The sequence below is a fragment of the Rhea americana genome, unplaced genomic scaffold (genome assembly GCF_003343005.1).
Source record: "Rhea americana isolate MKP2758 unplaced genomic scaffold, rheAme1 scaffold_13, whole genome shotgun sequence".
Classification (NCBI taxonomy): domain Eukaryota; kingdom Metazoa; phylum Chordata; class Aves; order Rheiformes; family Rheidae; genus Rhea; species Rhea americana.
Window position 1 is genome coordinate 1,123,918 of NW_028185372.1, and position 12,061 is coordinate 1,135,978.

General features: G+C 40.0%; 1 protein-coding gene across 1 annotated transcript in view; it reads right to left on the reverse strand.

Moving 5' to 3' along the window:
- Positions 1-16: 16 nt before the first annotated feature.
- The window catches only part of ADAMTS12 (ADAM metallopeptidase with thrombospondin type 1 motif 12), a 159,564-nt gene continuing 147,519 nt past the window's right edge, over positions 17-12,061 (reverse strand). Inside the window, 5 exon segments of the mRNA XM_085297693.1 lie at positions 17-277; positions 279-475; positions 2,878-3,031; positions 5,415-5,588; positions 7,789-7,941. Coding sequence (XP_085153819.1) covers positions 239-277; positions 279-475; positions 2,878-3,031; positions 5,415-5,588; positions 7,789-7,941 — 717 coding nt within the window. The 3' untranslated portion in view covers positions 17-238.

Consider the following 12,061-nt stretch of genomic DNA (forward strand, 5'->3'; position numbering starts at 1 on the left):
AAGCTTATCTCTAGCCTCTATGCACATCTAAGAAGTACTAACTGCTGGTACATTTCAAGTTATGTTACAAATTATGGATCATTAAAGGAAAAATTTGGAGGAGTAAACTAAGATTGCCAACCCTACAGGATGTGTTTTGATCACAGAATTCCATTTATATTGGATGGTTCAAAAGAAAAAAAAAACATTAAAAATCTGTAAACAGAAGCCCTGTTTAAATTAGCTATATAAAAAACAGCTAGTGTTGAACAGGTTGGTTGTTAATTTCTTGGCTTTTGAGGTGATTTTCTTCTAGACTTAGAGTAATTCTGTTGTTTGAGGTCTCGCTGATTCCAATATCTTGCTTTGTTACGAATCTGGGGATGGCTACATGTGAAGCAGCACTGAGTCTGTATTGATGGCACCGAGCATTTGCCAATGCCTTTCAGCCTCTGGCAGAAATGAACCGACAGCTGGTCTTTGCTGCAGGGTAGGCCTATGGTGGAAAAGATGAGAAGAATTAGCTATATTTCGCTGAAAAATTTCTGTATTTCTAGAATCTTCAATTGCTTTATTCTGGACAGTCATGTCTGTTAAGGCTCATCTTTATGATGGCTTTTTCTTGCTTTGTATTAATTTTCAGCTTGATCTCCCTGAAGTTTTGGCACTCCTAAGTGAAAGGATCCTATTAAACTTCACATGACCTTCTGTCTTGGAAAATACATCACTTTTTATTATTGTTCGGTGAGCGTTTACTTTTGCAGCAGATGTAGGTGATTCGTGTTTTTCAGTTTAATGTTTCTGTTTTTAAGAACTGCCAGAAAGATTCCAGTAACAATGATTTGTGTGTCTGATACTCTGGCATTTTCGTCCCAGAGCACTGGAGACAAGCCCGCRGGGGCTGGCTAGGGGCTGCAGAGCAGTGCAGGGCAAACAGGGAGAGCACAAAGAAGGCATGAGCAGCTACGCGACTYCACTGCAGCACCAGAACAGGCTAGGGACTGGTAACACCTGTATKACGGTGCTGACCAGACTGCAGTAGTTTTAATAAAATGAAATGCTCCAGAATTAGTCAGGTATAGAAATATTGGGGGTCTTCAGCTGTGAAAAGAGATGGTTGAGAAGGGACATGATCGAGGGTTGCAAAAGCAGGAAGGTTAGTTGAATGCAGGGTTGTTGTTCAGCAAATCCCTCACCAATAGAAATATGGTAATTCAATGAAACTAGTAGAAAAGAGGCTTAAAACAGATAAAAGCACTTCTTTACACYGCAGACTGTGAACTTCTTGAAACTGCAGTCAGAGGAGGTGACAGAAGCAGACAGAATTGCACAGYCAAAAAGGGATGAAACAAATTCATGGAAAAAGTTCCATAAATGTAAACTGAAAGAAACTGGTTGGGATGCCCTTAACAGCCCTAACTCAACAGTTGGAGTTGCTGGAGGAACACAAAGGGAATGATTCACTCCTGTGTCCTCCCTAAGCAACATCTCCTTATGCCTTGCTGGAGACAGAATACTGGGCTGCATGGACCATTGGTCTGCCCAGTGGGCATTTCTTAGTTTTATTGTCCTCCTGAGTTTTTATTTACAGAAGTAACTGCTAACAGATCTGTATAGGTCCTATTTATCTGAGTGTGTGTTAAGAGGGACAGGAGATAAACAGAGCAATTAAACTCTAGGGCAAAATACGTGCTAAAGATCTTCAAACAGCAGGATGGGTGACTCACAGCACTCTCAAGTGTATGCCAGATCTGCATTGCCTGCAGGAGTCAACCTCTTGTCTTATGGCCCTGCTGGACCCACACTGCTGACATGCTAGGAAGAACGAACCTCCAAAAGGCCTTTGAAGGCTCTTCCAGAAAGTCTCTGAGCTGGTGTCGTGTTTACCATAGGGTAACCATTGRATACTGCAGTGCACAGACTACAGAGCTTTGGAGTTTACTCCACTTTATAGTCATCATGAACAAGAATAAATACACCCATCTGCAAATCTTTTCTCCTTCTCTGGAAAATTACCATCTATATAACTGCACCCCTGATCCCTTGAAGAAGAGAGCAGCAGGACACCCAGAGMCACAAGGGGAGCTTTCTTCTCTCTATCTCTTTGTTTTGGGGATAGTTTCACTCTGTAGGGCACTTGAATTAACAGTGTCAAGACACAGACTGTACCTGTGTTCACTGATAGCTACATTTTACTAACATTGTATTTCCCATTTTACTTGCTTACACTCTCCACCTAGAATTTGCAGTTCCTATTGGAGAATCTGTTTAAGAAATAGTATCTACTTGGCCTCCATCACTGCACAGTCTTGTTCTATAGCTGTTGGGTTTCTGCTTCCAAAACAGTTGCCTCCCTTCTTCCAAGGGAAAACACCCTCTGAGATGCTTGCTACTACCTTCTAACTGCAATATTTTTAGACATGCTATGGGCCCTCCATTGCCTCCACCAAATCAAGCAGAGTTTGCTGACCGGTGTACTCATAGCTTCAACAGCTCAGCTGCACACAAGCACAGCCACTCTGCCCTGCCAAGAAATGAGTTYCCAAGCTTACAGCATGTCCTTTTGTAACCCTTCCCTCACAGACCAAAACAGGYTGTGAGTTACCTAATAAGTCCATGCACAAAGAAACATCCATTTTGTAGCATCAGAAATTTAGGGACACATGCTCAGAAGTCATTCCCCATCATGACAACACAGTGCCAGCAGGGAGGGAGAACATGGTAACACGACCCTGCCAATAGTATGACTGAGCTGTAGCAGGTGAGGCTAACCTGTAACTTCTGAGCCTGCAGTACTTCCAGCAAGCCAGTACACTAGGGGAGTACTAGGCTTTTGCAGGACCTCAGCACAAATGATGAGCTCTTTGGAAACTGCCTGCCTGAGGTATATCATCATACCTGTACTTCTCCCACACTCCTGTGGATTGCATTTCTGATACTCCATTGGCTTGGGCTTCTCCACACACATACTGTGATCTTCAGTTTCATTGCTCTCTCTATTCATGCACTTCACTGTTCTTTGCTGAATGCCTCCTCCACAAGAAACAGTGCACTGAAAGACAGTCATTTTAACATATATAAAAGTCTTTTAAATTGAAATTGTTTAATACGCCAATATTTGAGCTGCAGAAGAATGAGATTTTTTTAAAAAAAGCCATATGACCCACAATCAATGGCACAAAAGTACTGTGTGCATTGCACTCCTGGCTGGACATCTCCCTGGGGCACCGTGGCCAGGTTTGAGCAGACTACAGTGGAGTGGTAAATAGTAGAAATACAGCATCTTGGCATGTGTAGCCAGGGTGAKAGAACTGCTTTTTCAAGAGGAGAAGGCGGATCTGAAATGCAAATTCTCCAGCATAAGAGAGCAATAATCCAGATCAATATTCCAAGCTGACATTTTTCATTTCCTGTGTTTTTTTCACTGTTTGTCTTAAACAGATTTTAAAAAAACTTAGTGAGAGGATGTTTTTTCTTTGGTGATATTTACCCTGTGGTTGCCCTTTCCTTGTAACAACTGCCAGCTGCTTGTTATGGCCACACACAGATGGCCATCAAGAGCACACTTCCACAACACACTCCTGCACTACTCTGAAAATTTACTTAATTCTTCATACGTCACAGAGTTTAGAGAATTCCAGTGATTTTTACATTCCTATTCTCTTCAAATACATAGTAGCCAGAGAAATAAACACTTTACAAACACAGTATCAGCTAAAGAACTGCAAAGAAAGACAAGATTGGTATCTCTCTATCTTTTCTCAAATCATCGTTTCTCTAGCGTCTATCTGTGCATAAGGCACAATATTACTAGTGTGAAGTATGTACAGCTAAGATCTTAAACATTATTGTTGCAACTTCAGATTAATGTCTAAAATATGTTTTTTATAAAATAAAATGTATGCATCAGTAGGTTTATTAAAGAAACTGGAGGGAAAGGTTTATTAGTTATACCAGTTTCTTTATAGTTAAAGATGTACTGCAGAACTATTTATTTCATCATTTGCTTGGATAAAGGCAAGAAATAAGCTGTAATCAGTCCAAAATACTATGGAGAAAGCTGCCCTGTGTGAATGAATATGGAACAGCACAGAACTGGCAATAGCAGCTGATGCAACACCACCGGCAGCAACACTTYCCCAACAAAAATAAGTATGCAAGTCACATGTCTGTAGGATCAATCTGCAATCTTTACAGAAGACAGTACAAGTCATGAGATGCAACATCTCATTTTTATAAGGCAGTTAGGGACATTAGCATTTGCCCAATGTATCCAATATATTATCTACAGTATGGCCAAAAAAAAAAAAAATAATAAAGGCATCACACTGTGTGTGACCTAGATTCTTTCTAAGCGATCTTTTGTCCCTAATTTATTATCACTGCTCAACTGATTATTATTATTCACTAGGTCTGCAGTACAGCCTGCTTGAAATACACAAAAGGTTTGGTACACTCGATGCAGCAAGGAGCCAGATATTCTTTGGGTAACACACTGCTGCTGTTCTACATAGGATTGCAACACTATGGACAGGCTTAGGATCAGGGTTGTTCCTTTTCGATCCAATTCTATCCAGTATCCTCAGCGTGAGGACGACTGCCAGGGATTGCCAGGAGCTGTCAGAAAATATTCTAAGTGCCAAAAGACGAAACGGTGGAATCATTTGGGCAGTCTTTGATTATTCAACCTTTGCTGACCGATCCGACAGGAACTCTGCATCCTGCACACAGGATGAGGTCTCCTATTTCTTATTTTCAGTGTGATGTGTCAGCGGTCTGTAAGGAAGCAACATGATCACTTTCCATTAAAATCCATAAGCATCAGGTCCACAATGCAGCAAGCAGCGTGGCACTTTCTCCAGAGCTCTTCTTAGTGGGAGCAAACATTAAAAGGGAATCATCATGCCACGTGCTCTAGCTGAAATAAATATGTACTTGGATGCCTACAAAAGTTTGCAGATTTATGTCAYTAAGTGACTCACAAATCAAATTTATCTTATGTCTGACCTCATTTTCTGGCCCCATAAAATTCTAGCCCAAAAGGGTAAAGGAATATTAGGAATTTAAGAAAATGCTAAATTGGTCATAGCAACAAGGCAATATAAAAACTGGCAGCAGAAGGACGCAGTCTGAATGAACCTGATTTACTGATCCAGTAGAATACCTGAGACAAATCCACTTGATATTCAAGGCCGTATGCGACACTGTTTTGGGGCATGGTTATTTACAGCCCTAGCTGTATAGCATATGCAATCCTAGGAATAATCCTGGCAGGTCTTATCTAGAGTAAATGTTGCTCTAACCATACGCAGGGACTGTGAACCTGTGGTTAGTCACAGCCGCGTGCCTTCCTTTGAGGGACAGCATCAGACAAAACAGTCACTGCTATCTGACAGCTAAGTGCTCATTCCAAAAGCTTCTTTAAAGGACAATACCTCCTTCCAGGGCTCCACTTGCCACTGCAAGCAAGGCTCCATATTACAGCTGGTGTTGAGCTGTGGTTTATATCCAAATAATTGGCAATGAAAAGGCCTGAGAACTCGCTTCTCACGAACATCCACGCAGTGAACATCTCGGGTCTTGAAACCGCCACTGCAGTTTGCAGAGCACTGTACACGGGAACAGAAAGGGGCACACAGTCAGCGACGGTCCTCCGACAGGCTGTCCCTTCCCCAGTCACAGAGGAGGGCGACGCGCCTGAGATTTCAGCATCACGATTCAYGGACGTAATTTCCAGTTTGCCCTAAGAGCAATTTCTTACTACGCTTAAAAACTGTGGTTTTCATCATCGCAAATCAGAATGCACCATATAAATAAGTCCCTTTCTTCACTGGAACATTCACTAATAACACAGATGCAGATCTAATTAGGAAATCTTGCCAGCTATTTCCGAATATGTCATAGTAGAACAAAAGTCATAAYGAAATATAAAAATAGAAATCTCACGCATGCGAGCGAACAGCCARTCCTTCAGCTGCTCCTGCTGCAGGCAGGCAGGAGGCACAGCTGTGCGAGTAACCGATCTCTAGTTCGGCCACGGACGTGGCAATCCACGGCGGCAGATCGCTCAGGCTGGCAGAGCTGCTTCCCTTCTTTGAGGACGAAGCAGAGCCACTGACGATGCCTCTAGGAGATGGTGCACTCACTCTGCAGCAGCAGCTGCCACCCTCATCTGCCTCCCACCTCCACGGCAGCAGGAGCAGCAAGTYAAACTTTTCATCCCTATCTTGCCTTCTCTCTCATCTGTTTGCCCTTCCGCTCCCTCTCTCTGGGCACGGCAGGAGCCAGGGGGATCGGACCCTTCCCGTAGGGGAGGAGGAGATTTAGCGCAGAGTAAAGGAACACAGAAATCTTTACTATGCTGGCAGTGGATTATAACCATATTGCCATGATAAAGGTGTGTGACAAACATTTCAAACAAGTAATGAGAGTAAGAATTGCCACTTGCAAAGGCAAACAAAAACCAGCCATTTTTATATATGAGACCATAATTAGATTTGTATAGGTAAATTACTGGAAAATAAGGGTGGCTAACATAACAGAAATCTGTTACAAAAGGACTTCTGCCACAAATTGGCCTCAGATTTGGACTGATGCTCTAAAATACCTGTTGCGTATAGTATGTTAGCATTAAACCTGCCATCTAGTTACTTTCTATGACACAACTACCTTTCAGTAGTTGCAAGAGTAGTAAYATTTGTGAAGAAAAAGTGAAGGTGAAATGCACCCCAGTGCAAAGGGGCTGCAGAATGTCTATGCATCATTTAAAATGAACTTTCAAAGCTTAAATACAGTTAGATGGTGCCTTACCCTTGCTTGGACTTTCTACACAGGTATGTATTTCATGTATAAATCACTTCTGTGTCAAAGRGCTCAGTAACATAACACAAGTTTTGTAACTATAACATTTTCTGTAGCGTCTTCTGTGAATTCACCTAGGCTCTAGTCCAACGGCAACAACACTGTCCACAAAAACAGTATGTTTGGAAAGAGTCCGACAGATTTTCGTTTTTCTTTACTAAATCTATATTATTTCAATTAGAATTTTGTATTTTTTTTCCCTTCTGAGTATTGAAAAATAACCCAGTGTTTTAAGCCCTAATTCTGGATAGCCTGAAGACAAAACCAACAAGCTTCAAAAAGTTTCATCAAAGTCTTTCCAGGTGTTCACTGTAAGTCTTACAGAACTCAAAGCCAGTTCCTTGCGCTACACTTATCTTGRACACATTTACTTTTCTCGATCTAGCCTGTGTATGCACCTGGGACAGAATAAGACCCTTGCAACAACAGGCATTCTCCCTACTATATTTTTCTTCAATTTTTGCAAAATGAAGTTTTTAAGTTATAAGACGAATTTTCACTTGTTTATTAAAATTAGGATATGCTTCTAGAGGTAGAGGTACATATTTGCACGTGCAAATATGTGTAGTTTTACCTTAAGATCTTCATAAAACATGGACAGCGAGCTCTGCTCTATCTTTAGGGGTAAGATTTAATGAGCATGACCCCCACACAGGAAGGACTGAATTTACAGCAGATACATTTCCATAAAAAAACTTTAATTTACTTATAAATATCTCTTTTTATATGTATATTTTATATTATATATATTTTATATATATTATATATGTGTATTTATATACTTATTAATAATACAAATTAGTAAATTAGAGCTGAATGGTCAACTGGGAATCATGCATGCATTCAGTGCAGTGAATGAATAGTTCTTTTAAATATGAAGTATTTACAGCTCCCTAGCCTTTGAAGTCAGTGAGCTTACTGCTCACACAGAGCTCTCCATGAGGTTACCTTGCTCCAATTTCCTGTTTTCCAGCTCGCACAAGGGCGGAGATAACATCTTCTTGCAGGATCAGGCTTTTTGGTGTGCTGGCAGTCGGACGCATCCCTGCTGCTACACTCCACGTGTCTCCAGAAYGCCCCCAGCCCACAGGTGGTAGAGCACTGCGCCGTGGGAGAGGAAAGCCCAGCAGTCAACCTCAGTCAATCTTTCTGGAAACAAGTTAGGTGCCTGAACATAATTATCTAAAGCCTTTTCAGACGTCCTAGGTTATCCAAGATGCTTGTACAGACTCTACAAAGATTTCAAATTTATCTAGAACTTCTTAGCTAACATTATGAAGGAGGATTTTTGTTGCTTAATTAGGAAAATACCAGTTCTGATTTATACTGCGCACTGCTCTTTGTTGGCAAACCTCTGCTTACTGAGACATTCTCAATCTGTATTGCCTGCCCTGTTGCTTTCATTTGTGATCTCTGGTGCTTTAATTTTCATTTTGTTAGGGCAAAATGTCAGTGCATCTAACCTTCATCACTTTTCCTTCTCTACTCCTACTAACATAATTAGCAAATTAAGCACATGATGTTGAAAATCTCAAACACACTGCATGAGAATCTAGACAAAATTTTGCAGGAAAAGGATTTTTTAAAAAATGAATTCAGAGCGTAGATAAGTGTTTCCTACAGCTAGGAAGTTTTTAGCATCTAAGGTAGGAGGAGATTGATCATCTCAATATAGTTCCAAAAAGCACATACTATTCACCAAAAATGTCACTGTCATTATGTTTTGAGGCAGAGAGAGGTGAAGAGTAGCAGTGGCTGGCGACTCTCTTTTGAAGAGGACAGTGTACTACATGCAAAGTATGAACACATGCCAAGTAGTCTGTAGCTGGTATGAGAAACAGTACAAATAATCTATGATTAAATCAGCAAAATAACGGAAAGTAATTGCTACTGTGTGATTTGGACTCCCTAAGCAAAGAGGGAGAGTTAAACAGGGAAAGTTGAGTTAAGTGTCCTCGGAAAGACAAGAAAAATTAAGTTGAAGCTAAGGCAGGAAAAGAAACTGTTGAAGATAGTGGATGTGTTTCTAGATTCAAAGAACTAGAAAAACTGTAAATGGTTACAATAAAGAATTTGTAAAAAAAAAAAAAAAGAAAAGAAAAATTGCAACTTGTGAACAGCTGGAATTTGCAAGGACTTCTGCAGCATGCAGCAGATATCCCAGGTTCCTGGGATATCTGGTCAACAGGACAGAAAGTTCTTGTTAATGGGGATGGCATATCACTGTTCAGTTCCATAGAGTCACAGATCTATCCAAGACAACTTGCCTGCAAGAGAGGATGAASTGCCTTTGTCTTGGTTGCTGGCAATTCAAAGCTCCCACCAACCCTGYTGTATCAGTCTGACAACACTGAGACCTTACTGGAAGGTTGCTGATGTTCAGCTCAGTTTTTGACCAAGGCCCCATTCTCATCATTCACAAGGACAGTAGTGATACTGCCAGGGAYGTTGCTGAGCAGAGCAGGTAAGAACATACGGCTTTGTGAGTATGAGAGAGCTGGGACATAGCAGGACTCTTTCAAAAAATTGCTGCGTGTGAGCACTGAGCCAGCAGAAAAATGCATGATGTTGTAAATAATATTTGCAGAAAGTTTTGGCTTTCTTGACCTTGGTTTTATGTTCTGCAAAGGAAGACCACTGGAGGACATTACTCTGAGTTTCAGAAGCACCAAGAGTCTAATTTGTTGCTCTTCCSTTTTGTCATTCAGGAATCAAAACTTCCTCATGTCACAGTAGAGATCTGTTACAGGGGGAGGTGGTGGAGGAGACTTTCCGTAAGCAGCAACAGAAATACAGAATGAGCAGATCGATGGGTAATGGGGCATCTTGGGTATCCAGAAAGCTCTTAGGAAAGGAAAATGCCAGCCCAGAATGTCCTGSGAACGTGACAGGAAAGTCAAAAGTATCACAGAATCACAGGGTAGCTGAGAAAAGTAACTGGTGTCAATGAAAAAAGGTGGGGGGAAAAAGGCGGAGGGAAAAATAAAAAATGAAAATGAAAATGAAAAAATTGAAAAGAATTTGAAAGTTACTGGTGTCAACCTGAAAGCTAAAAATAAGTTAAACTGAAGTGACCACAGAGCAATATAGCTACTGAAGGGAAAAAAAAAAAAAAAAAAAAAGTGAACACCAGAAAAAGAGTAATACCTCATCTTCAAAACCTCAGGGATGAAGATTAGACCTCTTGGGAAGTCATGTTTTCCTTTGCACTAATAAATGGAGTTGTGCCCAAAAATGTTCCCAGGCACTGGAACATGATGGTTTATATAACTAAACTATTCAGCTAGCACATTGTATGCTTTTGCCCTGTCCTAAATAGTGTTCTCCCTTTGAGGATAAATATCAACCGAGGTATGGGGCATGTCACATCATTTCAACTCTGGGACATGAGTATTCCTGGGCACTGCTAATTTACTAACGTATGCAATATCCTAAGGAACAAGAAAATATTGGCAGTTACTAAAATAGATTATCAAGTGTATTATGATAATAGTAGAAAGATATGAAGCACAACAAGCGATTCATCTAGGTAAATACAGCAGTCTTGAAATATTAAGGCCTTAGAAATCATCTAAAAATAGGCACAGAAGTTTATGAAGGATAAGTAAATAGAAAAAGCAAAAACACATATAAAGTCAGAAAAYTGCAGACTAAAGATGAATTAAAAGTAACAAAGGTCATAAATACCAATAAGAAAAGGTTCTATGATTATTGTACAAGAGGAAGATGGAGGAAATAYAATTCCTTTATCCCATGAGAAAGCTGACTTATTCACTAACTCTTCTTCAAATTCAAAAAAAAAAAAGTTAAATGTCACCAGACATTTATCACCAGACTTCACATAAAATTCAATTCTTACTAGGGGCAACAGCTCAGACCAGAACACTACAAGATTACTAAGAATGCTAAAGGACAGCAGTCAGATGCATGAAGCATCCTTTGACTGTTTCCATCAATTCTGTGAAACTGAATGGATTGATCTTACTTTAATATTCATTCAGGTGTTTTTAAATAATCTTTGAACTCATGGTAATTATCTTAAAAACTTTATGGAGGATTGGGAAGGCCTCRGAGGATTATAGAAGGACATCTTTCAAGTTACCTTTAGGAAAAGAAAAAGGTGGACCTGTATATTAATGGAACATTTAGCCTAACTTTATTTCATAGGAGGATACAAAAGTGAATTATTAAGCAACCAAAATAGTAAACACTAAAAAAGGCGATAAAGCAATAAAAACAACAAACATGAACCTGTTGATGGATCACGCTATTGGACCAACACTGGACCACATCTAAGAACAAATGATGTCAATTCAGTCTAACATTTTTCTCTGGCAAGGGTATCTGCCTTAATGAACAGGGAGACCAGCCAGTGTCATGCATATTGATGCGATCTCAAATAGCATCTTTTTAAAAAAGGATGGAAATATAGGCTAGGCAAAATTATGGCAAGATCGGTCCAGCTGACTTAAAAACTCTAACAGACGTCACGAGTGATTCAGGGTCAAAACGAAAAGACAATTCAAAGGAGGTCCTGTAGGACTCTGTTCACAGACAAGCTCTCTTCAGTATTTTCATTAATTGGATGATGAAAGACAGTACACACTTATAAAATCTGCAGATGACAACAAGTTGGGGAATTTGGCAGAAAGTGGTAGGATGAAATTCAAAAAAGCTGTGCAAAATATCACATTTACAGAGAATGTATTATACGCATCAAATAAAACTGGGAGTATCTGCTGCTGCAGAAATATAATTTGGATCACAAATCAAATGAATCAAAGGGAGGCAGTAACAAAATAAGACAAATCTCATCCCAGCAATCAAAAGGAGGGTCATCTATAAAATGAGAGTAATTATTCTATTTGGCATGTGTCAGCTGGAGCTGTACTGAACATCACTTCTTAAGAAATACAAAAAGAGACAACAGAAGTCCAGACGAGAACAATAAAATCATGTGTTTAGAAAACAGAAGGAAAGGCTTAAAAGAAATGATTGTTTATTTCAGAAAACAGAATGTCAAGTAGTTGTTAAAAAGAATTATCTTCTGTGGCCACTGMATATATAAGTAAAAAATATCTGCTTAACTTTCAGCATAGAAACTTTTGGTTAGGTGTAAGGAAAATCTTTCTAATGGGGGCCATGAATCACTAGGGCAGACTGCAGAATCTCCTATTAGACACCTGAAAGGGATGCACAGGGCTTGATAGCACAGCCTTTG